The following is a 26,918-nucleotide window of genomic DNA, read 5'->3' as shown; positions in this document are numbered from 1 at the left end:
GCTCACTGGATTTTTTTTCTTTTTCGGACCATTCTCTGTAAACCCTAGAGATGGTTGTGCGTGAAAATCCCAGTAGATCAGCAGTTTCTGAAATACTCAGACCAGCCCTTCTGGCACCAACAACCATGCCACGTTCAAAGGCACTCAAATCACCTTTCTTCCCCATACTGATGCTCGGTTTGAACTGCAGGAGATTGTCTTGACCATGTCTACATGCCTAAATGCACTGAGTTGCCGCCATGTGATTGGCTGATTAGAAATTAAGTGTTAACAAGAAGTTGGACAGGTGTACCTAATAAAGTGGCCAGTGAGTGTATATCCTGTTGAATATAAGTTCAGCAATTTCAGTGATGCCTCTAATGGGAGAGATTGGGTAATCCAGGGTAATCCCTCTAATTACTGGTTGCCCTATCTGTAGAGTTTTGTGGTCAGTACCTATATCATTATGTTCCGTCCTCCATGACTAGCTATTAGTAACTAATCTGCTGCTAGTGGTTTCATGTTCTTCGAGCGGAAACGATTAAGTGTTGTAGTCATTCTGTTATCAAAGGGGGTCTTTCAGGCTTTGGAAATGACCACCTAGCATTGATGTGATAATCTATAGATCGGTGTGGATTGCATGACTGCTGCCCCCAGCGATCATCAGAATGGGGGGCTCGCACTGCACTTATGTCAATGGAACGGATGGATGAGAATGGTGGGAAGAAATGGAGGCACAATGCAGCCAGGAATATATCCAGTAATGGCTATCCTCAGTCACCCCCTCTCAGTAACCCTGTAGAATGAATCTGTCCTGGATATTTGCATTTTTGCTCTTGTTTGCGCCGTCTACTAGCGAATGTTCATCCTCCACGTGTCCCATGATGATGTAGGAGCCCTACCTACGTTCATTGCACGTTCACCTGCCTTTTTATACTGAATTTACACCTTTTTGTAGAGCCAAGCCATGCGGGTGGTGCGGACTGTGGGCCAAGCGTTCGAGGTTTGCCACAAGCTGAGTTTGCAGCACACAGAACAAGGAGGGGATGGACGGGAGGATATTGATAGCGAGAAGAGCACCGATGACTCCGGTGTGCCAGGTAAATGACGTCCAAGAGCCACATTTCCTACCACGTCACATAGCTTGTAGGATAGCTCGTGCTGATTGTTGCCCGGATGTTATCCTTAATTTTAAAAATGTCCATTTTCTTAGTCCGTGTTGTCCTTGCATTAAAGGGTTTCTTCCCAACATGTAAAGTTAATGGTGCTCCTGGTGGATTGACCACCACAGGTTATTGAGGCTCTAAGATGACCCATCAGAACAGCGTGGCTGTCGCGCATGCGCGCTGCTGCTCCATTCTGTATACAGCGGCCCGAAATGACACATAGACTGCCCCTTTTTTTTTTTTCTGGAGAATGAATGGAGTGATGGCCACCGCTCCATTCCCACAAAGCATTTTACAGCCCAGTTCTTGGGATTGGCGGTGGTCCAGTGGTTGGACCCTACTGGTGTGTAACTTAGCTTTACATGTTGGGAATTGCCTTCCCACCTGCCCCCTACGCCTGTGTTTGCCATGATGTGTCTTCTACATTTGTCCTTCAGTAACACATGTAGTTGCCAGCGTGGATCACAATGCCGATGAGACGGATATTGACGCTTTGGACAGTCCTCTGCCTGGAGACCAGCGCCCTAAAATTAATCGTGGTGTTACGGATTTGGATGCAGTAAAAAGGGAGAATGACTGTCCTGATGAAAAGAGAATAAACGTAAGATTCCTGTTGTCACAGCAAGATTATGAGGGTCTAATGACTGATTACACTGTTAGCCTTTTTCCCTTGTATAGCGCCCTCACATTCTGTAGCGTTGCACAAAGATTGTTATTAGACACATCAGCCCCCCATCGTAAGCTGTTATACAGCCTATATTATTATTCCAAGATCTATTAATTAAAATGAACTTTGTTCATGGGAAAAACCCTTTAACTAAAAATGAAAAAAAAAAAAGGCCTACATTTGCGCAACCCCTTTAAATCTAACAGTGGTAGTGGTAGGTCCCATTCACTGACCTTGTCTTTCACTTTAGGAAACAGTCCTAGCCTCTCCCAGGATGTTGCTCCCATCAGATAGCCAGCTTTCCCCAGGAACGCCACTCTCTGTTCACCACCAAATCCAGCTGCTTCAGCAGCAGCTACAACAACAGCAGCAGCAGACACAAGTTGCTGTTGCGCAGGTAAGAGAAGACCGAGATAACGATAGTGCACATAAAACAATGGAGGAACTCAGTAATGCCTCATGTACTGGAGAATGTCCTGTGCCCCACAGGTTCATCTGCTGAAGGACCAGTTGTCGGCAGAAGCGGCCGCCCGGCTGGAGTCCCAGGCGAGGGTCCATCAGCTGCTGTTGCAGAATAAGGACCTGCTGCAGCACATATCTCTGCTGGTAAAACAAGTGCAGGAACTGGAGTACAAGTTGTCTGGAAAAAATCCCAGTAAGTTCTCCTTGAGACGGGCACTTGTGGTTGTTAGTTTACTTGACTGTTCAAACCAAGCACAAGCGCTTAGTGCACCTTTGGCCTGGGCAAGCCGAGTGCATCTTCTCTACCTGCTTGTTTTATCTGTATGCACTTCTCCTCCTTGATTGACAGCTCTAACTTTACCAGAGCCAGAGGAAAAGCATAGATAAAGGGAAAGTAAGTCCATGATAAGGTGTTTGGCCACACCAGGGGTGCGCCGAGCGCCTGCGCTTTGTTTGAACAGTCATTTTATGCTGATAGACACCCCTTATAGTGAAAACTGCTACTTCAATCTGTAACTGCCCAAGTTATCAGTAGATCAGCTCCCAAGAAGAAAGGACAAGTGACTGATAATATCGGGGTTAAGCAGCTGATTATTCTGTCCTCTGCGGTGGCTGACACAGGAGAAATGGTAGTCATTCAGTAAGAGAGCCATCCATGCACATTAATATATAGACTGCTCTTCACTATCAGGGCACAATCTGTTGCTGCTTGGCAGAATGATGCATATGTAGATGAGTCTTCATGAAACAGATGTTCTTATGAAGCCTCTCGAAACTTCTTAAGAGCCTACAGATTTGTCTTCCATGCAGTCTCATGCACACAGGAAAGCAAATCTCCCAGATATTGTGTCAATGTGGCAGCATTTGTAATTTTAAAAACCCAATTTGTTCCTCACCGCCACTGATTTGCAGGGTGTGTGAAAGGAACATATAAAATATGGGGATGTCTGCTGTCCCTTTGACGCTGTAAAGGTTTCCACTCCTCTGGGAAGGCTTTCTTCAAGATTTTCCAGATGTCTATAGGATTTTTTTTTTCCCATTTGTCCAGAAGAACATTTGTGAGGTTGGACACTGATGATGGAGGAGAGGGACGGGCTCACAGTCTCCTTTCTAGCTCATCCCAAAGGTGTTGGATGGGGTTGTGGTCATGGCCCTGGGCAACCAGTCATGTTCTTCCACACCAAACTCACCCAAACATGTCTTAATGGACCTCGTTTTGAGCAAACTCATGGTCTCTTCACTGGAACGAAGAGGCCTGGACTGACCCCTGAAAAACATCCTCATAGCATTATCCGTCAGGCAGGTAACGTTCTCCTGGCCTTCACCAAACCCAGACTCCTCCATCAGATAGCAGATAATTGTGATCTATCACTCCACTAAACATGTTTCCACTGAGCCAGAGTCCAGTGATGGTGGCTTCACACTGCTCCTTCTGACGTTTGGCATTGTGCTTGGGATGTAAATCTCTCATGAAGCTACGTGGTCATGAAGCTCCCGGTTGTGGCTCATTGTGTTGATGTCCATAACTGTAGACTTCAGACCTTCTCTTGTATGGAGTCAGGAGAGCCTGGGCGATATTAATGCCTTCTGCCCCTCAGCACCTTGTGTCCCCATTCTGTAACTTCTCGTGGTCTCCACTTCATGGCTAGGATCCTGCGGTTCTTTCCACTTCTCAATAATATCACTCAGAGATGCTGATGGAACTGAGTGTTCAATGTGACAGGTTCCGTGTAATAATACATTTAATGGCCTTTAGTTATTTGACCTCGTAAAAGTTCCTCCTTGCTGTTCTTCACCTGTGTGGGTTACTTATATGTCCTCAGTAATGTGTATAATTGTCTCTGCTGTGTATATTTCTCATGGAAATCTCATTTCCTTACCTTTTGCAGTGGGATCTCAGGACAGCCTCCTTGAAATCACGTTCCGGTCCAGCATCCTTCCAGTGCTTTGCGATCCTTCTACGCCGAAACCAGAAGATCTGCCTCCACTGAGCGATCCTGATCCCTCCTTCCAGCTGGGCAGCCCGTTAGGTAGGACAGACTGCTTGGTGAAGGTGCAGTGTTACCGCTTTGTTCCTGGTGAGGGGGAAGGAGCTGGTGAACTTCTTGGCAGCCTCGAGCTTTATAGGTTCAGAGAATCTGGAATTGCATCTGAATATGAATCCAACACTGACGAGAGTGAAGAGAGGGAGTCCTTGCAGGACGAGGGTGGGAGGCTGGCTCACGTCCTGCACAGAGACATGTTGGGGGACAGTCTGGACGATGAGATCGCAGTGTGAACATTAGAGGAAAGACTCCAGAACGTAGATTGAATTGGTCCGGTCTTGTGTTTGTGACATCGGGGGCGTCCGCTGTATTTGTACTCTGTGATATTTGCACTGTTCGCTATAACTAAGTACCGTGCTTCTCCTAAAAAGACAGCCAGATTTGTAGCCGTCTCCAATGTTCATTTATGCTTTTGGCTCTTAGATTATTAGATTATAGCTATGGTATATCTAATGGACATCTGCCACAAGTCGTTCAATATAAGGCATGTATAAAAGAACTTGGTGGGTTCATCGGAGCCTTCTATATAGTCACCCCAGTCGTATGAGACTACCCGGGGGGCATGCACCGTCTGTCGTTGAGCCCCTTGATCATTAGGACTTGTAAGATCGCTCTCTCAGGACTTGTAAGATCGCTCTCCCAAAAGGTAGCCGCTAATGTGCCGAAGTTAGATATATTTTTCATGGGACAGTTTCCGAACAGCGTAACACAATGCAATAAAGTCATAAGGCATTGTACACAAACGTTATATAATAAAGCTGTCCACTTGGGTATACAGCCCTGTGCGGGTGGCTTATCTAATGAATGTACAGAAGTTTCACATCCGCCCAAGCTTATGTCTGTAGAGCCAGAGTTCTGAGCCTCGGAGATTCTCCTTTTCATCTTCCTTCCCTTTTTATGATTTTTACGACACCAATGAGTTCTTTTCCGTAGTTGTCTTTCTGGCTGGTACAGTGATGTATAGGTAGGTGTGTTGTGTAAGGTGAGGCGTCTATTCATCAAAAGGGATTGCATGGCAAAAGTCATCTTTAACTAGGGGCCATAACTATTAGAAGCTCTTACTAAAGCTGGCAGGAGCCATTCTTATCATTCTGGTAGCCACAATGGCGCTCTATGTAGTAAGGGGTCCATATAGTCCTGACCGGATCACACGGCCACTTCTATGGATGTAGTTGTTGGTTGGAAGGCTCTTTCTATAGACCCCTTACACTTTAGACTGACATCAGCCAATATTGCCAGTAACGGTGGGCACGACAGATAGTGTTTGTGTATGGGGGGCACCCGACTCTCTCCCTCGACAGATGATGTTGGGGGAAATAAAGATTCGGAATGCCCGATTTCAGACTGCTGATTCTTTTGTTCTTGGTGAGGTTTTTATTTCCATCGGAGGAGTCTGGCAGCAGCTCTATCGTAGAGAGTGCAGGAGCACAAGTGTGGAGGAGAGGGGGGACAGAAAGATATTACCCAAACCTGTGGTTCTTGTTGTCTATAGAGTCCAAAACTTTCTATTACTTACATACTTTGGGTCTTGTTACGGTTTCTGAATTACTTTATTGTTCTCATCCTTATAGTCGCCCATAAACATTAGGTGCCTACCGGCCGAACAATCATCTGCCAACTTTCTCACACTCGGCTCTCACTCAGCTCACACTCTTCTCTCACTCAGCTCTCACTGTGCTCTCTCTCTGCTCTCTCTCTGCTCCCTCTGCTCTCACGCTGCTCACACTCGACTCTCTCTCTCTCTCTCTGCTCTAATTCTGCTCTCACGCTGCTCGCACTCGGCTCGCACTCTGCTCTCTCTCTGCTCTCATTCTTTCACTCTGTTCGCACTGCTCACACTCTGCTCGCACGCTGCTCGCACTCTGCTCGCACGCTGCTCGCACTCTTCTCTCTCTGCTCGCACTCGTCTCTCTCTCTGCTCGCACTCATCTCTCTCTCTGCTCACACTCGTCTCTCATGCTGCTCGCACTCGTCTCTCGCTCTGCTCTCTCTGCTCGCACTCGTCTCTCTCTGCTCGCACTCGTCTCTCGCTCTGCTCGCACTCTGCTCTCTCTGCTCTCACTCGTCTCTCTCTGCTCACACTCGTCTCTCATGCTGCTCGCACTCGTCTCTCGCTCTGCTCGCACTCTGCTCTCTCTGCTCTCACTCGTCTCTCTCTGCTCACACTCATCTCTCTCTGCTCGCACTCTGCTCTCTGCTCTCACTCGTCTCTCTGCTCACACTCATCTCTCTCTGCTCTCACTCGTCTCTCTGCTCGCACTCTGCTTTCTCTCTGCTCGCACTCTGCTTTCTCTCTGCTCGCACTGTACTCTAGACATATCCTTGTTGTTTTCATGACAGCCTTTTTTATGGGGGAAATTCTGGCTCTTTTAGGCTACTTTCACACATCAGTTTTTTGCCTTCGGGCATAATCCGTCTATTTGTGTAAAAAAAACGGATCCGGTGCAAATTGTGAAAAACTGATGTCCCGGATCCGTTTTTTGGCTGGATCCGTTTTTGTTTATTGGGCATACAATTTGGACTTCCTGTTCCCAGGGACAAGAGAGAGAGAGAGAGAGGGGATCCGGCAAAAAACGGATGAAATGTGTGGCCATCAGGCACAATCCGGCACTAATACAACTCTATGAGAAAAAAACGGATCCGGCAGAAAAAAACAGATGTTTTTTTCAAAACTCGCTGGATTGTGCCTAACGGCAAAAACCTGATGTGTGAAAGTAGCCTTAGGGAGACAGTTGACTATGGAGTTTTACAAGTAGTGCTTCATGGGAGAAAAGTATGTAAATTAGTTTTTCTTTTTTAACCATCTGTAGACGTAGATGCCCTATATATTAATGTCTGATCTATCTTTTAACAAGTTTTTAACATGACCATGGATAAAGTGATATTTAAAGGGGTTGTCATATCATCTTTTACTCTGGAACAGCCCGCCCCTCTGCTTCTATGTGCGCTGCTGGCCCAAAGTGCCCTCTCTCTTTGCCTCCATAACATTGGAGGAGTGTAGGGGCACGGATGCTGGCCGGTTCCATAGCAGCGCTTACAAGCTCTATAACAAGGAGTGTGAGTGCTGCGCTTCATGTCCAGAAATCCGGCCACCTTGAAGAGGACTGCAGCGGTGGTCGGTAACCAAGACTATAAGTACTACACAATAGAATAAACCTCCAGTACTTGAAAAAATTACAAAGATGAATGTTTTTCAAGCCACTTTGCAGTTTTATCTATTTAGGAAGATGCGGCGACCAATTGAAGAGATCCTTTTGTTTCTTCCTTTCTGTAAGAGCGCTGATTAGCCTGGTTTCTCGCTGTCATTTCTTCCCCTCACCCTGTCACTGAATCCAAACCTTAGCTGGATCATTGTCGCTCCTGGCTTTGGGTTTTGGGAGCAGAATCGTGCTCCTCGTCAGCTGCACTTCTGTCCATCACCAGCAGGTGGCGCATGTTAGCTTAGGATGATGATTGGGGTCAGAGTGTGCGTTAGTTGGTAACATAACATTTATTATAGCCCTCCTGTAACGAGCGGACCCCATTACCAGAGTGTCACATACAGGGCCCCTCCAGCTATGGGCACGGAGCTCTTCCATGTGTGCGGTCTTTAATCCTCCTGCTCTTTTTGCAATCTGCCCGACATTTTTGCAATTTAGGACCCGCCAGAGGTGTCTGCAGCCGTTTAATCTGCTCTCCTATGTGTATGGGGGTGGCGGGAGAGAGCGGTCAGCCCAATGATCCATCAGTGTGTATGGGGCATGGAGGGTCTTGGCTGCAGATAAGTGATTCTCTCTGGGCAGAACCTCTACAGACAGACATTGAGTGTTCCTTCTTTCATTTATTACATTTTTAAAACCTTTGTTTAATTATGTCCTATTGTTTATTATTCTGTTTCTTTATAGTTGTATAGTCCTTTATAGTCTTTTATAGTTTATTACCGTACTTATTTATTTGTGATCCTATTACCGTACTCATTTTATTTATGGACCTGTTATTTATTTATTTTTTTTATGACGCTATGTATTATTATTTATTTTCTTTATGGTCCTATTTATTATTAAACATTTTATTTATGGTCCTATTTATTTTGTTTTATTCATGGCCCTTTTTATGTATTTATTTATGGCCCTATTGTTTATTATTTATTTTTATTTATGGTACTATTTATTATTATTTTATTTATGGCACTATTTATTATTATTTATTTTATTTATGGCACTATTTATTATTATTTATTTTATTTATGGCACTATTTATTATTTTATTTGCTCATGACCCTTTTATTATTTTAATTATGGCCCTATTATTTATTATGTATTTTATTTATAGCCCTATTTTTTATTATGTATCTTACCGCATGTACTCGAGTATAAGCCAACCCGAGTATAAGCCGACCCCCTAACTTTACCGCAAATAACTGGAAAAACTTAATGACTCGAGTATAAGCCCAGGGTGGAAAATGCAGCAGCTACTGGTAAATTTCAAAAATTCAAATAGATACCAATAAAAGTAAAATTAATTGAGACATCAGTAGGTTAAGTGCTTTTGAATATCCATATTGAATCAGGAGCCCCATATAATGCTCCATACAGTTCATGATGGGCCCCATAAGATGCTCCATACAAACATTTGCCCCATATGCTGCTGTGATAAAAAAAAAAAAAAAAATGACACTCACCTCTTGTCCTGAGCAGGCGGGAACGCCGGCACTTGCGATATTCACCTGTCCCCGTTTCACCGCCGCGCTCTGTCTTCCTTCTCTCCGCAGTGACTGTTCAGGCAGAGGGCGGTGCGCACTAAACACGTCATCGCGCCCCCTGACCTGAACGTCACAGGCAGAGGATGCGGAAGACGGAGCGGCACCCGGCGGGGGAACGAGGACAGGTGAATATCGGATTGCTCACCCTCCCCTGTCATACTCACCTGCTCCCGGTGCGGTCCCTGCTTCTCACTGACAGATGGTTCTCCGGGCACCGGCAGCTTCTTCCTATATTCAGCGGTCACGTGGTACCACTCATTAAAGTAATGAATATGTGGCTCCACCCCTATGGGAGTGGAGTCGCGTCCATATTTAATGAGCAGTACCACGTGACCGCTGAACATAGGAAGAAGCTGCCGTCGCCGGAGAAGCAGGGACATGCAGAGACGCGCCGGGAGCAGGTGAGTATATGACAGCTGCCGCTCCCCCTGGGACAACGACTCGAGTATAAGCCGAGAGGGGCACTTTCAGCCTAAAAAAATGGGCTGAAACTCTCGGCTTATACTCGAGTATATACTGTATTTATGGCCCTATTCTGTATTGATTTTATTTATGGCACTATTATTTATTCTGGATTTTATTTATGGATCTATCATTTATATATTTCATTTATGGTCCTATCATTTCTATATTTATTTTTTTGTATGGTCCTATTGATTATTTCAAAGTCCCTTCCATTGACAGCCCTGACTGTACACCTCCTGTACGGGAATGATTGCTGAATAGTTTTTATGGTAAGTGCATGGTACAAAAAAGTGACCCAGTCGGCTGTGCTCAGTGTCTCCATACGCTCCGTGTATACATATTCAACATGTGTAGGGAGAAGGAGAAGGTTTATGTCGATAATTTTATTTTTTTGCAAATTAGAAATAGATCTGTGGATTTTTTTTTTTTCTTCTGCCGTGCTTAGTAGCCAAGATTGTTGTGTGCGTGCGTGTGTGTGTGTATGTATGTATGTATGTGTGTATATATATATATATATATATATATATATATATATATATATATATATATATATATATGTATATATATATGTATATATATATATATATATATATGTGTGTGTGTATATATATATATATATATATATATATATATATATATATATATATATATATATATATATATATATATATATATATATATATATATATATATATGTATATATATGTGTGTGTATATATATATATATATATATATATATATATATATATATATATATATATATATATATATATATATATATATATATATATATATACATTTTTGTATTTTTATTTTTTTTCTTATTTGTCAATTTTTTTTATTTTTCATCAGCAGCCAAATATTTCATTTTGGGAAAACTGTAGCATTGTTTCCTGTTTCTCCGGTGTGTAATAGTACTAATAATCGAATGCTGTACAAACTCCGCTAGTAATGATAAACCAGTGATGCCTCCCGCGCCCTGATCTTAGTACCTGACTCTCTGCTGCCCTCTGGTGTGAAAAACCCAATATACATGTAAATCCTTGTGCTGGTAATTCTTTAGAGAAATGCTGACTTTCCGTGTCTGTATTAAGTGCACTTACCTCTCCTTTGTTCAATGACAATAAACCTTATATTTCTATCATTTCTCTCTGTCTTCTGTATTCTTTACTTTGGCTTTAATACATTATTTTACAGATAAGTTTATCCTTCCTTTTTTTTAATTGTGCTTTTACCATTTCTTTCAGCTTATTCTGCAACCCTCCTTCCTTTAAATAACTTTTATATTTTGCTATTTGCCACTATATATCTGTCACTATATGAGTGGTCGTAACCATGGATTACTAAGCTGCTGCAATGCCTTGCACTTGGGGTAAGCAGCATAGTTAATGAGAAGAACTATACTACATTTCCAATTGGAGGTATTTGCTAATAGTATTATTATTACACCTCCTACATATTGGGATAGGATCCTGGAGATGGGAATACCCCTTTAAGTCCACTTCTTCCTACAAAACAGCTTCACCTTTGTTATATTGGTGGGATTTCTCCTATGAGCGGTTTCTATAGGATTACAATCAGGACTTTGACTTGACTTTTCCAAAACTTTCACTTTAATCTTTCACCATTCTTTTGTAGAACGACTTGTGCGGTTTGAGTCGTTCTCTTACTGCATTAAGACATGGACAGATGTCCTGACATTTTCCTTTAGAATTTGATGGTATCATTCAGAATTCATTGTTTCATCAATGATGGTAGCTGTCCTGGCCCAGATACAGTAAAACAGGCCCAAGCCATGACACCACAACCGCCTTTCACACATGGTATGAGGTTTAATGCTGTGATACAGCGGTTTTCTTTCTCATGTCAATCAAAATTTCTGTTTTGGTCTCTTCTGTCCTGAAATCACTGTTCCGATAGCCTTCTGGATTGTTGAGGTGACCTTCAGCAAACTGAAGACGGGCACCAGTGTGTGTTTCGCAAAGTAGTGGCTTTCTCTTCTCAGTCCTGCATTGCGCATCCTTGCTCAGTATCTTCCATATGTTGGACTCTTGTATCGTTAGCTATATGCTGTTAATTTTCCCTGGCAATATGGCAGAGCTTATAGGATGGCTTTAAAGTTGCCCGCCAGTGACTTTTTACATTTTTTTTTTTAGCACTCACGTATGTATGTTAATGAGTGTCGTAATATACTTACCTGTTGTCGTCCGCTGCCGTTTTCAGCGGCGCACCGGTGCACTACAGCGTCACGTGACCAAATCTGAACCCTGCTGTGGAGCGGCCATTACTTTTTAAAGGCAAATCTCATGGATTTACATGGAGAAGTTTTAAAAAACGACCTCTGCTCCACACGTCAGACACTCAGAGATGTAGCAGGTCACAAATGTGATCATATGACGACGTAGTGTACTGGAGCGCCGCTGAAAACGGCAGGAGATGGCAACCGGTGAATATATTACTGCACTCATTACACTTACATAAGTGATTACTAACAAAAAGGGAAAAAAATCAACGGAATGCTCTTTTAAATTCTGTATCCATTTTTTTTTTTTAACTTTATTGTACAAGTGACTTCACAATTCCTCCATATCGTAGTATAGTGGTGGCCGACTGCACTGCGCCATGAAGAAAATGTCTTACCACGTTTTTTTGCCCTAATCCTTCCTAATTATTTATGTAATGTAAGTGTATTAAACCGCTTAGCAATCACCATTTACCGCCGTTTCCAGCGCCGCTCCTGCATCCTCTGGCCCACGTGGCCACTTTTACACTTTTCCAGGAGCCAGAAGATCATAACTGGACAAGGGGGCAGATTGGGACCGGTAAGTATTTTAATAGACTTGCACTAAATTACGGACATAATTAGGAGAGAGAGCTGTGTTGTGGTTGGAGTCAGCTTTCTGCGCTCTGCTACATCTAAAAACTGTGTCACAACTTCTGCATTCAGTAAACTAAGTGATACATCACATATTAAGTAGCAAACACCTGGTGACAGATTTCCTTTAAGGACCAACCACTTTCACCCACTCCCATAAAGTGGCAAAGTTACATTTTCACACCAATGCAGCTTAGGTGGGCCTCTTCCATACCATTATTGTTGGCTGACGGCTACTACCAGCCCCAACATCAAGATACTCGGATCCACAGATTTCATAGCTACAGTGGAACCAGTGGCCAAAATTAGGGCCCCGGAATTAGTAGAAGCGATTCTCTCTGGACATGCTATCCTTAGTATATTCTATCAAGACATTCTGCATTACACATATTTTTATTTTTATTTTTTTTAACTTTTGATAAGGATTTTTTTATTTGTATTTATCTATGATCACGCTCTTTTGGGCGCCCTAGGCATTAGGAACTAAGTACATCTGCAACCCTTGCTCACCTCGTATAGTTACGCCCCTGCGCGCCCCCTATAGTTACTCCCCTGCGCGCCCCCTATAGTTACTCCCCTGCGCGCCCCCTATAGTTACTCCCCTGCGCGCCCCCTATAGTTACTCCCCTGCGCGCCCCCTATAGTTACTCCCCTGCGCGCCCCCTATAGTTACTCCCCTGCGCGCCCCCTATAGTTACTCCCCTGCGCGCCCCCTATAGTTACTCCCCTGCGCGCGCCCTATAGTTACTCCCCTGCGCTCGCCCTAGTTACTCCCCTGCACGCGCCTTAGTTTCTCCCCTGCGCACCCCATATAGTTACGCCCCTGCGCGCCTCCTATAGTTGCTTACCTGCGCACCCCCTACAGTTAGCCCCCCTGCGCACCCCTATAGTTAATCCCCAGCGTGCCCCCTATAGTTACTCCCCTGCGCGCCCCCTATAGTTACTCCCCTGCGCGCACCCTAGTTACTCTCCTTGCGCACCACGTATAGTTGCGCCCTATATTTACTCCCCTGCACGCGCCTTATAGTTTCTCCCCTGCGCGCCCCCATAGTTTCTCCCTTGCGCGCCCCCATAGTTTCTCCCCTGCGCGCCCCCATAGTTTCTCCCCTGCGCGCCCCCATAGTTACGCCCCTGTGCGCCTCCTAGTTACGCTCCTGAGCGCTCCCTATAGTTACGCCCCTGCGCGCGCCCGGTAGTTTTGCCCCTGCGCGCGCCCGGTAGTTTTGCCCCTGTAACTCTAACATAACCTAGACATACTTTCTGACAATTTCTTTCACACCCAGGAATAACTGAAGGATCCTCATCATCTGAATAATTGTACTACTTATCACTTTTTGGACCGGACCATCCAACTCTTCACTCCTGCCGCCCATCCAATATATTCTTATCGATTAATCTATTGTGTAAATGAATGTCTATTGATCCGTGCTGTCTCTCCTGGGAAAGCTGAAGAATGAGCTACAACTCTGTCAATATCGGCCTGACATACCCTATAAAGAAAAATGTCACTGACTACACCAGTCGTAAAAATGCCGACCTTGCAAACCCAGCTCTTGCAGACATTGCATTAATACAGACGTAAATTAAAGCTGACAAACTACTGCTCCAGGCTTATGTGTGAGAATAATGCATTTTCTCCTCCTGATATGACTGCTGTATACCTAGAGACGAACCAGACTGGGAATGGGAGAAAAGCTGGTTCACCCCCTGACTAAGTCCCAAAGATGTCCCCCGCTCTTCTGCTTTGTTTGACACCTAGATATCCTGGAAGATGTGCAGAAGACGTCCACTATCTGGAAAACTAATTTTTTTCTGTGACCTTTTACTGATTTTTAGTAAATTAAATAACTGTTTGTTGGCAACTTACCCAGAACGTTCACATTTACAAGCCCTTCCCTAAAGAAAGAAAAAACAGCCAAACCAGCAAAGCAGCTTGCTCCAGGCTTTTATAAATGGATAAATTAGGCAAACACATTACCTGACTCCACTTTTTTCCCTTTTTTTTACCAAAGAGATTCCGTCACCAGGTTCTTACCTAATCTCTAATCTGAAAGCAGCATAATGTAGAGACGGAGACCCTGATTCCAGTGATGTCACTTACTATTCTGCTTGCTGTAGTTTTGACAAAATCCCTGTTTTATGAGCAGATGATTATTACTAGAGGACTAGTAAACCTGTTGCCATGTAGTCCTCCATATGTATAAGCCCGCTTCCCTCCCTACTGATTGGCAGCTTTCTGCCTATGCACAGTGTACACATAAAGCTGGCAATCAGTGGTGTGGGTGGGGTTATACAGGGCTTAGCATTCACAAAACTGGTAGCTCTGCTGCAGATATATCGGGGTCTCCAACCTATAGCTTGAAAGCCACATTTGGCTCGTGGGCCCGTGATGTGTGGCTCGTGGCTGTCAGCTTGGGGCATTACCACCATTTGTAGCAAACCGCTATTAGGAGCAGATCGCTAGATGGTGACTTGTGTGTAGCTTGCACAGAAGAGCAGATCTGGATGGGGGTAAGATAGGAGACCCTGGGGCTTGGCATACTGCCTTGGTGTGATTTCAGCTTTGGCAGTCATAATACCGGTAATGGGGGGCTCTGGGTGTCACTACTGGTAGTGAGGCAGGAGCTGGATGTGGCATGCGACCCACCGTCAGCGCTGAATGTGGTTCGCTAGGACCCTTGTTATTCTATTGGCACTTTACTATAGCATTTAGGGGGTGGGGGAGGGGCGGTGGGCGCACAACAGAGCCTCTGCACCATTTTAATCACTGTCCAGATATTGACGGCAGTATTCAAATGGTTAAATAGCAGTGATCAAGGTATACAAGCAGCACCTGCCTCTGATATAGCCGGCAGCTGCAATATATGAAGCGAGCTATTTTCCTGAGCCTGCTCTATATTCCTGGCACCGGACCTGTGACGTATTTATAAGTCACAGGTCTTTAATGGTTTAAATGAATTTTCTATCATTTAAAACTTTATGTGATTTACTGTCCATAGTAAAAATAACTTGGCAAACCAGTCTTGCTGAAGGAACATGGCCTTATTTCTGGTCTTTATCACTTGCTTGTTTGCGGACTTAAAACATAGTTAATAGTGATGAGCGAACGTTCTCGGATAAGGTGTTATCTGAGCATGCTCTGGTGCTAACCCAGTGTCTACGGCGTGCTCGAAAAATATGTTCGGGTCCCCGCTGCTGCATGTCTTGTGGCGGATCAGTTATTTTCCCATAGACTTGCATTGGCGACGGATTGTGACGGATGGTCGTCAGTTCCATCCGTCATGCGACGGATCCGTCGAAATTTGGCGGACGTTGTCTAGATATAGACGGACATTGAAACGTTTTTTGTCAACGCCGAAATGACGGTTCGCAGCGGATCCGTCGCGTCCGTCATTCCATAAAATGGCCGCCTATGGGCGACGGAGCCGTCGCGACCATCATTTCGGCGGATCCGTCGCCCCAATCCGTTTTTTCAATTGCGCATGCTCCAAAAAGTAGATACTTTTCCTAGACAACCCCCAAGTAACGGATCCGTCAAAAAAACGGATCCGTTGGAACCGTTTTCTCAACAATTGTGACGGATCCGTCACTATGTCGGAAGTGACTGACGCCAAACAACTGAAGTATGAAAGAAGCCTTATCCGAGCAGGTTCGCCCATCACTAATAGTGAGTTCTTCCTCCTCCCTGAAGTAGAAGAAATCCTCCATCACATGCCCCTCATTTCTGCTGCTCCCTAGTTCTCCTCCATCTGAGGAGGGATTGTGTTGTACATGCTGGGCAGCAGATGGCACGTTCTCCAGAACCAGCAGATCTGTGTTGCTGGTTAGGCCAGTGAATAATGACCACAATAGACGTAAACCTTCTAACAGAGGGGCATGCAGACAGCTGGACGTAGAGGAATCATGGACACTGTAGATGTTTGTATTGGTTATGTCACCCACAACAAACCATGGCAGAATCGAATCACATATAATGTACAAAACTGTACAAGAACTTGGTCGTAAGAAAACATACTTCTGCCCTATGGTGGCGCAGTGTGGTGAGCATTCAGGTAGATTGAAGTAGCTTTTTTTTTTTATAAGATCGTAAACCCTTTTATGTCTGCACCTCCGAATGTCCGACCTGCCGGTCTCTCTGATAACCCCCTGCATGTGCGCTGCTTCTTTTTGCCAAACCTCTTTATAAATTATACTTGGATTCACATCTTTTTTGTATTCCCTCCTTTATTTGCCATCCGAGTAATCTGAGTCAGGTAAGACTTTCATGTTGCCCTTTGATAGTCTGTTGTGAAAATGTTGTGTTTGTGGAGGCTGAAAGGCTAACCTGCTCTGTGACTCGGATCCTGTTTTCTGTGATTTTGTGTCTTTCTTTTTGCAGTACTGGTGTATTGTGTTTGTGTAGGTATGTGATGATCTTATTATTGTGTGGTCCCATTGTCAGTAACGTTGGCATATCCCGTTATTGTGAATGTATATGGGTCACCGAAAGCCCCTTACTGGAGGATCCCCCTACCTCCTATTTAGGAGGCTCTATAAGGCTCAGTACAGGGGTCGGGAACCTAGGACTGTGCTAAACTTTATGCTCTAGTGTGTATGGGGGTCTCCCGACTTTTGGCATTTCAGCCGCCGATCCTTTTGTTCTTCAACGGCCAATCCTTTTGTTCATCAGGGACCTGAACCGCCACCAGGGGAGTCTGGTAATGTCTTTTTCATAGAGAACCAAGGTAGCGGAGAAAGTGCCTAAGTGGGCATTTAGACCTGTTGACCCACAGAATTAAAGGCTGCCGATCAGCTACATGTAATGTAAGCCAGTTGGCGGTCATTGGAAAGCCACAGTTCTTATGTGCACAGACCAATCAGTAACAGACTATGTGCGCTTTCCATTATCATTGTTCCCTCCATCACATGTCCTGTTTACACTGCATCACATGTCCTGTTTACACTGCATCACATGTCCTGTTTACACTGCATCACATGTCCTGTTTACACTGCATCACATGTCCTGTTTACACTGCATCACATGTCCTGTTTACACTGCATCACATGTCCTGTTTACACTGCATCACATGTCCTGTTTACACAGGACAGTGTTTTGCCGAGAACTATAATTTTTAATCATATTTGAAAATCATTTCACCCGAATGTGTGTTATATAACAGATGTCGATCAATAATAATGGAAAGCAGATTTTTCGGAAATCATGTAAAGGAAGAAAATACACATAGGACAAATGGAGACCTTAAAGAGAGCCTGTCAGCAGGATTTCACCCCGAATCTTATTTATGCTCTTTCCAAGGCACGACCTGCAATACCTTTGCATGGCCAGTCCGTTCCTCCGTTACTGAGAAATCCACATTTGAATTCATATGTAAATGGATAAGGTAGATCTGAGGCCTCTGTCACTCCAGCTCTATTCTCCACCCAGAGCCGCTTCCTCCCGCTTTACTGACAGCTCGTTTTCCTGAAATCACTCAACATAGAGATGATCAGTCAAGCAGGGGGAGGCGGTGCTGGGCATGGAATAGAGCTGGAGTGACAGAGGCACCAGATCTACAAGTAGTTTGTCAGCCTCATTTACATATCAATTCAAATGCTGATTTCTCAGTAAAGGAGGAATGGATTGGACATGTAAAGGTATTGCTGGACTTGGTTTTGATAGGGCTACATGGGGATATAAATAGTTTTTTAGGGGGTGAAATAATACTTAAAGATTGCCAGTAATAATAGTTTTCTAAATGGAATTCATTTGCTGCTAGAGGTGCTCATCGTGGTACGGGGCCCTTATATTCTTGTAATGCTCGATATGTGACTTTAAGCTGAAAAAGAGCGTTCTTAAAGCAGGTCATTAACTTCTGATACAACCAGTAATGAGTCTCTGTAAGGGAAGAGTCACACGGCCGTATAACTTGGAAGAGGATCGCAACGCAATGCTCTGGCCGGTGGCTCTCCCAACCCCAGCGTGACCGCATGTATTTTTATGCAGCTGTCACACTCTGGTTAGGAAAGCAACCGGCCTGTCCATGCACATGTTATACGGCCTTCTAATTCTTCCATAATCATAATTTATATCTATTTGCCTATGTCCTCATGGTTCGAGGTCCTCACAGACTGCATCGGGGGCCTTACAGACTGCATCGGGGGCCTTACAGACTGCATCGGGGGCCTTACAGACTGCATGGGGGGCCTTACAGACTGCATCGGGGGCCTTACAGACTGCATCGGGGGCCTTACAGACTGCATCGGGGGCCTCACAGACTGCATCGGGGGCCTCACAGACTGCATCGGGGGCCTCACAGACTGCATCGGGGGCCTCACAGACTGCATCGGGGGCCTCACAGACTGCATCGGGGGCCTCACAGACTGCATCGGGGGCCTCACAGACTGCATCGGGGGCCTCACAGACTGCATCGGGGGCCTCACAGACTGCATCGGGGGCCTCACAGACTGCATCGGGGGCCTCACAGACTGCATCGGGGGCCTCACAGACTGCATCGGGGGCCTCACAGACTGCATCGGGGGCCTCACAGACTGCATCGGGGGCCTCACAGACTGCATCGGAGGCTTCAAAGACTGCATCGGGGGCCTCACAGACTGCATCGGGGGCTTCAAAGACTGCATTGGGGGCCATAGGCTTGTGCTTTTCTGCTCAATGAAAGACTGCAAATTGACCATTAATAATATATTATTATTACCGGTAATAATGATACTCCGACTTGTAGTCTCTTCGTTGTATATATCTCATAGGTTGTTTCTTAATAGAAAGTCGAGTTTTGAAGGAACTTGATCCTTACTTGTGAGGAGCATCTCCAATATATGATAGGCATATGGGCGGTATGAGGTTTGGGGGTCCAAGTGTCTACAGGCGATTTGCTTTATAATGCTAAGTTATAAGAGAAATTGTATGCCGCATGCTTGGGTGTCCTAGCTGGCATCACCTTGTCTGATGGTCGGTGTCTTCTGCTGGGTACAATGTGTTGAGATAATCCAGGTCCTCTGATACTTAGCCTATTTCTCTGTTTGTTTCACAGTTGACCAAAGCATGTTCCAGAACTCCATTGCAGCCCATATGCCAAAGCCACAGCTGAGCTCTTCGCTAAATCAATTGACAAAACCTATTCCGGGTAACTCGGATATACCGGGGGTTGGCATTTTAGCAGGCAGTACCCAGCACTTGAAGAACTTGGGAAAAGCAGTTGGAGCCAAAGTGAATGATTTTCTACGACGAAAAGAAACTGACAAAGGGGATATTGGGATCATGGAAGTCAACAAGAATGTAGCATCCGAGCTGTCCATCAAGGAGCGGACTCTCAGCCTTGGGAATGAAGAAATGTGAGTCCCAGTCCAATATTGCACTGATCGGATTCCATTATTGTGTATGGTTAGAATTGCACTTTGTATATTTTTAAGGTGACGTCTATTAAAAGCTTTAAAGGGTGTAAGGGTTCACTGTATCGAGCAGCTGCTTGGAACACGAAGCCACAGAGTTTTGATATCCCACACGGAATAATGTTTCCACTGGACAGAACAAAGCCATAAACCTAAATCCCTAGCCTTGTCCAGGCACTAGCTAAGCAATACAGCCCCTGGCTACTCGGACATGGCTGAGCTAGTCCCAGTTCGGTCACAGCTGTGATACATGGAGTTTGGTGCAGTCTCTTCTCAGAGATTCTGGCTTGTCTCGCTCCAGCTCCAACACACAATCCACTCTGCTCCGCTTCCCCAGCTGACTGACCAGGGAGCCCATGGCCTGGTTCTAGTCCTAGCTATCCAGGTACACCTAATCAGGACCTGGAGCCCTAGGACTTAATCCTAGCCTACAAGGCTTTGCTACAAGGGGTATCCCACCTTACCCATACACTCAGCTTTATTCTTCAGCGTTATTGACTTTGAATGGAGTTGTAGGGCGCATTAATCTACAGGGGTAAAAGGTGGAATAGGCTCTGTATTTGTGCAGTGAGAGTGGACAGCAGCCATGGCAGACAGCAGCGGGAAGGTAGTGGGAGATCACACAATCCTCAAAATCACGGGGAGAAGAGAGCCCACATGGGCTGTAGAGGGGGAAATCAAAGGAATGGAGCTGTGCATGAGGATTAGTTACGGCAGCACCATACTGAACACACAGACCTTTCTTCCACAATGTATTGTTGTGGACAAACCCCCATAAGAAAAGTCTGAACCTCCTCATTACATGATGTCTTTATTCTCACGCCTGCATGGACCCGCGGCCCGAGATCCCGCCCCGCAGTCTCTTCTGATTTATTCACACTGCGGGGAGGGATCTGGGGCCGCGGTACACGCAGGCGCGAGAATAAAGACATCATGTGATGTGAGTCGAAGGACAGGGCTAACTGCGCATGCCCCCAAAAAAACTTACAGCGCAGGCGCCGGGGACGTAAATGAAGGCAGAGGAGGCAGCGCCCGGAGGAAATGAGTGATGGTTGGGAGGCGTTTGTGTCCAGGGGAAAAGACGTGCCCCCCCCGGTCAGACTACAGGTATGGCGGGCAAATTATAAAAACAAATATTTCTGAGTTGGAAGGGACCCCAAATAAAAGACAGAATGCAGCATTAGCGCAGCACAAGGTGGCTCTTTTAGTTAAAAACACCAGGCGTGGTGACAGGTTCCCTATAAAGGGGGCAGAGACCCTGTTTCCAGTGATGTGTCATTTACTGAATGTTGTATTTTTTTTTTTATAAAATCCTTCTTTTCTCTGCTACAGATCTAGCAGTTCTCTGAATGCTGAGCTCTGTATAACCCTGCCCACACCACTGATTGGCAACTTTCTGCCTATACACAGAGTACACAGAAAGCTGCCAGTGGGTGGTGGGGAAGGGGTTATACAGAGCTCGTGAATATGGAGGACTATATGGCAGCAGGTTTACTAGTCCTCTAATATAATCTCCTACTGATGAAACAGTGATTTTCAGAAAACTACAGCAAGCAGCCCAGTAAGCGACACATCGCTAGAATTAGGGTCTGTGTCCCCTACATTATGCTGCTCTCAAATTAGGTGGCAAAGGTCTGGTGACAGATTCCCTTTAAAGCCATACAAAGGTATTCCCCAATAATGACAACCAGGTACATATATAGAAATGATGGAGCCACATAGCAAAAGTCCTAATAATAAAGAAAACTATTCAGAGGAGTAGGCAAGGTCACAGGTCATAATATTGTGACATTTGGGCTGTGTGCACACGTTCAGGATTTTTCGCGGTTTTTTTTCGTTATAAAAACGCTTAAAAAACGCATACATATGCATCCCATCGTTTATAATGCATTCCGCAATTTTTGTGCATATGTTGCGTTTTTTTTTCGTTGAAAAAATAGCATTGTGGTAAAAAATGCAGCATGTTCATTAATTTTGTGGATTTTTTGTGGATTTCCCACTATATTATTGCAGTTGGAACCTCCGGAAAAAAAACGCAAAAAATCCGCAAAAAAAAAAAGCGCAAAAAACGCGAGATAAACGCATGCGGATTTCTTGCAGAAAATGTCCGGTTTTGTTCAGGAAATTTCTGCAAGAAATCCTGACGTGTGCACATAGCCTTACACCATAATGTGGCGCATATTGAAGCCTTAGTGTTCTCACCCACTACAGTGCCCCATTCATGACCTCCATAAAGTATGATGACTAGTGATGAGCGAACATACTCGTTACTCGAGATTTCCCGAGCACGCTCGGGGGTGCTCTGAGTATTTTTTTAGTGCTCGGAGATTTAGTTTTTATTGCCGCAACTGAATGATTTACATCTGTTAGCCAGAATAAGTACATGTGGGGATTCCCTAGCAACCAGGCAACCCCCACATGTACTTATGCTGGCTAACAGATGTAAATCATTCAGCTGCGGCCATAAAAACTAAATTTTCGAGCACTAAAAAATACTTGGAGGACCCCCGAGCGTGCTCGGGAAATCTCGGGTAACGAGTATATTCGCTCATCACTAATGATGATCCCAAAAATGATCCCTGCACAGTGAACTCCCCCATAAGCACAGTATGATGACCCCACAAGTTCCCCACACTTTGTATGATGGACCAAAAAGTCCCCGCACAGTGGTTGATGGCCACCCAGCCCCCTCCCACTCTCCAAGTACTGACCTACTTGTGTAGCCCCGCTCCCACTCTGTGACGTATGTGGACCGAGGCTTCACACAGTAGGTGACGTCATCGTGGCTCCCTTTTCCACCATTATATTCAGCTGTGTCTGTACTGTGGAGTCCTGGTGACACCATAGTGGCCGTGCCAGGGATCCTGGATCAAAACATAGTGCCTACCCACTGAGATCCACGAGTGACCATTGTTCCACTCATCTGTAGGACTTCTAGACATGGATTTGATTATGTGAATACCTTCTTAACCCCTTTCTGACATGAGACCTAATATTCCGTCCATGTGTCCAGGACTTATTTGACCAGGGACGGGTCATTACATCTAGGCGATCGCCCGAACGCACTGGGGGGTGCACAGGCGATCGCCACTGAGTGTCAGCTGATTCTGACAGCTGACACCCGGCACTAAGTGCCAGGAGCGGTCACAGACCGCTCCCAGCACTTTAACCCCCAAAATGCTACAATCGCAGCATTCCGTGAGCCGGCAGAGGGCTGACAGCCCCTCTGCCTTTGGATTCGAGACCCCGCAGGTTCCCGATCGTTGCCATGGTGACCCGATGTCAACATCCGGGTCACCAGACCTAGGAAACTTGTTGATCATGCGCGGCGCATAATGAGCAAGTCTCTCTGTCAGTACAGAGCTGACAGTTTCTGCAGTATGGGGATGCTGCTTCATCTCCATGCTGTAGAAGCAATCAGCCTGCAAAAAAGGATAGTCCCATAGTGGGACAATGTTAAAAAAAAAAAAAAAAAGTTAAAAAAAAGGTAGATTGTAAAAATATAAAAAATAATAATAATAAAAAAAGATATTGTATCTGTAAATAAATGAGTGAAAAAAAATAATAAAAGTACACATATTTGGTATTGTCGCGTCCTCAACGACCCGACGTATAAAACTGTCCCACTATTTAACTCCTTTAGTGAACACCATAAAAAAAGGCAAAAAACAATGTTTTATCATTATACTGCTGTACAAAAAGTGGAATAAAACCCAATAAAAAAAACAGATATAAATAAACATGGTGCCGCTGAATACTTAATCTTGTCCTGCAAAAAACGAGCCCCCATACAGCTCCATCACCAGAAAAATAAAAAAGTTATAGCTCTCAGGATAAAGCAATGCGAACATTTTTTTTTTTTTCTATAAAACAGTTTCCATTGTATAAAAGCGCCAAAGCATTAAAAAACTATATAAATGAGGTATCGCTGTAATAAAAAAATGGCATGTCCCCGAAAATGAGAAATCGCTGGTCAAATTTTAACCCTTATAACTTCCTAACGAAAAAAAGTGTTGGTTCCAAAATTGTGCTGATGTAAAGTAGACATGTGGGAAATGTTACTTATTAAGTATTTTGTGTGACATATCTGTGATTTAAGGGCATGAAAATTAAAAGTTGGAAAATTGCAAAATTTTCACTAAATTCTCATTTTTTTCACAAATATACGCAAGTCATATCAAAGAAATTTTACCACTATCATGAAGTACAATATGTCACAAAAAACAATGTCAGAATCCCCGGGATCCGTTGAAGCGTTCCAGATAAAGGGACAGTGGTCAGAATAAAGGGACAGTGGTCAGAATTGTAAAAATTGGCCCGGTCATTAACGTGCAAACCACCCTCGGGGGTAAAGGGGTTGAACACCATGTATCGATAATTTGCAGTAGGCCTCTAAGCTCTTCCTAATCATGGCTGAATATATTGTTTAACTCTATTTCTAGGCAGTTGATTTAAAACATTGTGTTCAGGGAGATAAGTTTTTGGTCCACTAATGATTTCTCCAGCTAGAAGCCATTTCTGGTTCCATAAACGGACAGGGGAACATACTGTACTTGGGGTCTTCTCTACTCGCAGGTATTGTCTCCTGTGGACAAGGTATATCTGTACGTGATCTCACATGGATTTCAGCATGCACAGTGTTATTGGGAACCCATATAACGTAGATCCCAACATTGCTCATGTCCACACGGTCAGTGATGAGAACAATGAGTTGTTGAGTCAAGGAAATAAAGTAGACTAAACCAATCAAGGAAAAGAAAATAGACAAAAACGATCATCCAGTGCTTCAAGGCAGCTCTTCGCACCCGGCTTTCCCCATAGGCCTTGGAGCCATTGAACAGTAACTGCTGTATAAACATCTTGTGAATTTGACATTGGTTGTGTTTTAACCGCAGATTTATTTTTATTCCTTTACTAGTTGTTGAGTTAATACATTCCCCACTTTTCTGTCAATGATTACAGATCCAAGCTTGTGGAGAGTTTCCCCCGACTTGACCCACCACCACCAGTAATAAAGAAGAGAGTTTCCAGAGCTTTGAAGACCACTCAAGATATGATGATCTCTTCCAACCCTGTACTGAGCAGCCCAGAAAAGCCGGTTATTTCCACGGCTGTCAGCTTGGATTTAGCAGTTGATGTCACTTCTGAACATGTTGGTGAAATCAACGATCTTCAATCGCCCAACAGCCTACCAGATACACTGCCTAATGGACTAGCTGAAGCTGATATTTCAGTGTCTACGGAGAACCAAAAGGAAGCCTTTCCTGAGACTGCTCTGTCTGTCCCTGACCTTATTCACAAGGAATCTCCTGACACAAACCTCAGGGAATCATCTCACAACTCCGACAAAAAAGGAGTGAAGTCCTGCATCAGCCAGGAAGACCTTATAGAAGAGCAGGCCAATCATTCCAACTGGAGTTCTTGGCCAAGAAAAACAACTCTAGATAATGAGGGTCCTCATCCAGACCTTCTCTCATTTGAGTAGAGTATATATTTTTTTAATTTTAGAACTTTTTAATAGTCTCATCACTGGATACTATAGTTGGTTTGGGCGATCTGCTCAGCCCGGCTCATAGCTGGTTATAGGCAACGTTAATGAGGCTCAGATGGACTATATATAGATTCTGCTGTCACCTTGCAAATTTATGGTGGGAAATATGTGTAACTTCCACCTAATGTCTCTTTTCATGATGAGTTCATTAGTTAATTGCGCATAGTGATAGAATAGGGTTTGGAAACTTTTTAGGGTCAGTCAATGTGCAAATTGTCGAACATTACATGTTCTTCAACCAGCCTAGCCATATTGTTCTTCAACCAGCCTAGCCATATTGTTCTTCAACCAGCCTAGCCATATTGTTCTTCAACCAGCCTAGCCATATTGTTCTTCAACCAGCCTAGCCATATTGTTCTTCAACCAGCCTAGCCATAGTGTTCTTCAACCAGCCTAGCCATAGTGTTCTTCAACCAGCCTAGCCATATTGTTCTTCAACCAGCCTAGCCATAGTGTTCTTCAACCAGCCTAGCCATAGTGTTCTTCAACCAGCCTAGCCATAGTGTTTTCAACCAGCCTAGCCATAGTGTTCTTCAACCAGCCTAGCCATATTGTTTATGGAACATTTCTAGTGCACTACATGCTCAAACTTACAATATATAGTAGTTGCAAGGTGTCGGAAATCGCAGCTAATGGGGATTTATCAAAGCTAGTGCCAAACGAGAGTGGATTAATTGTTCATAACAACCAATGAGATTTCAGTTCTTAATTTTGAAGAATATGATCTCAAACTGGAGTGGCTGCATTGAGCAACGGCTTTGCTTCTTGTTTGACCCAGTATTGACAAATGTCCATCATTGTGTGTTACCAGTGAAGTTGCCATCCCCGAATTATTTCATCAGTTAGTAGAAGGGATTTTTTATACCACGTAAAGCCTTGGTTATGACACCAAGACCTGGAAATAATCACTGTGCTGATAGGGAAAGAAGGTTTTCTGTCCACGGAAGGTGAATATTTCTTCAACCTGTATCTTCAGAGAGGAGTTTGTATGGATCGTCCATAAATGTAGTATTTTGTTGCAGTTTCAGCATATCCTAGTTTTTTTTTAACAATCTCTGTATATATTATATTGTCATCTAATATCTGCTCATTTAAAAAACTGACATATGACATTTGTTATATTTTTTTAGAAACAGAGGACGTATATTCTAGTATATGGTTATTTAAAGGAGAATCCTACTTTTAACACGTAGGGCTTATTATACAGGACTTTGGCTGTGTTCACTTCTCATTAAAGCCTTACATCGTGTCATGATTATTCTCCAATGTAGCCTTTGACATATACCGCGGTAAAGTGGTGTATGTCGTGCATTTGCCATGATATAAAAAAAAATGTATAAGGCATAGAATACTAATATATATATATATATATATATATATATATATATATATATATATATATATATATAATTTTTTTTTTTTCACTCTGACCCAGTCTATAAGGAAAAGCAATCTCCAATGGTTTTAAACATTTTTTTTTACTCTGACCCAGCCTGTAAGGAGAAGCAGTGTACAATGCTTTCAAACAGTTTGAAAAAAAATATGCTTATATGTACCACCTTGATGGAGGCCAAAATGACA

General features: G+C 44.1%; 1 protein-coding gene across 4 annotated transcripts in view; it reads left to right on the top strand.

The window, feature by feature from the left end:
- The window catches only part of LOC143788586 (carboxyl-terminal PDZ ligand of neuronal nitric oxide synthase protein-like), a 114,954-nt gene extending 88,363 nt beyond the window's left edge, over positions 1-26,591 (top strand). For 2 of the 4 annotated variants that reach the window (XM_077278370.1, XM_077278369.1), the window contains exons 6-12: positions 938-1,079; positions 1,583-1,746; positions 2,063-2,209; positions 2,302-2,467; positions 4,164-4,304; positions 19,429-19,729; positions 24,749-26,591. In XM_077278370.1, the coding sequence (XP_077134485.1) occupies positions 938-1,079; positions 1,583-1,746; positions 2,063-2,209; positions 2,302-2,467; positions 4,164-4,304; positions 19,429-19,729; positions 24,749-25,271 (1,584 nt within the window). In that variant the 3' untranslated portion in view covers positions 25,272-26,591. Of the gene's footprint in view, positions 1-937; positions 1,080-1,582; positions 1,747-2,062; positions 2,210-2,301; positions 2,468-4,163; positions 4,685-19,428; positions 19,730-24,748 lie in introns of those variants that run through there. The other 2 variants (XR_013218673.1, XM_077278371.1) reach the window with 2 other exon arrangements.
- The last annotated feature ends 327 nt before the right edge of the window (positions 26,592-26,918 follow it).

The sequence above is a fragment of the Ranitomeya variabilis genome, chromosome 8 (assembly GCF_051348905.1).
Source record: "Ranitomeya variabilis isolate aRanVar5 chromosome 8, aRanVar5.hap1, whole genome shotgun sequence".
NCBI classification, from domain to species: Eukaryota; Metazoa; Chordata; class Amphibia; order Anura; family Dendrobatidae; genus Ranitomeya; species Ranitomeya variabilis.
The sequence above is the reverse complement of the archived record's forward strand: the minus strand, read 5'-3'. Positions and strand labels throughout refer to the sequence as shown.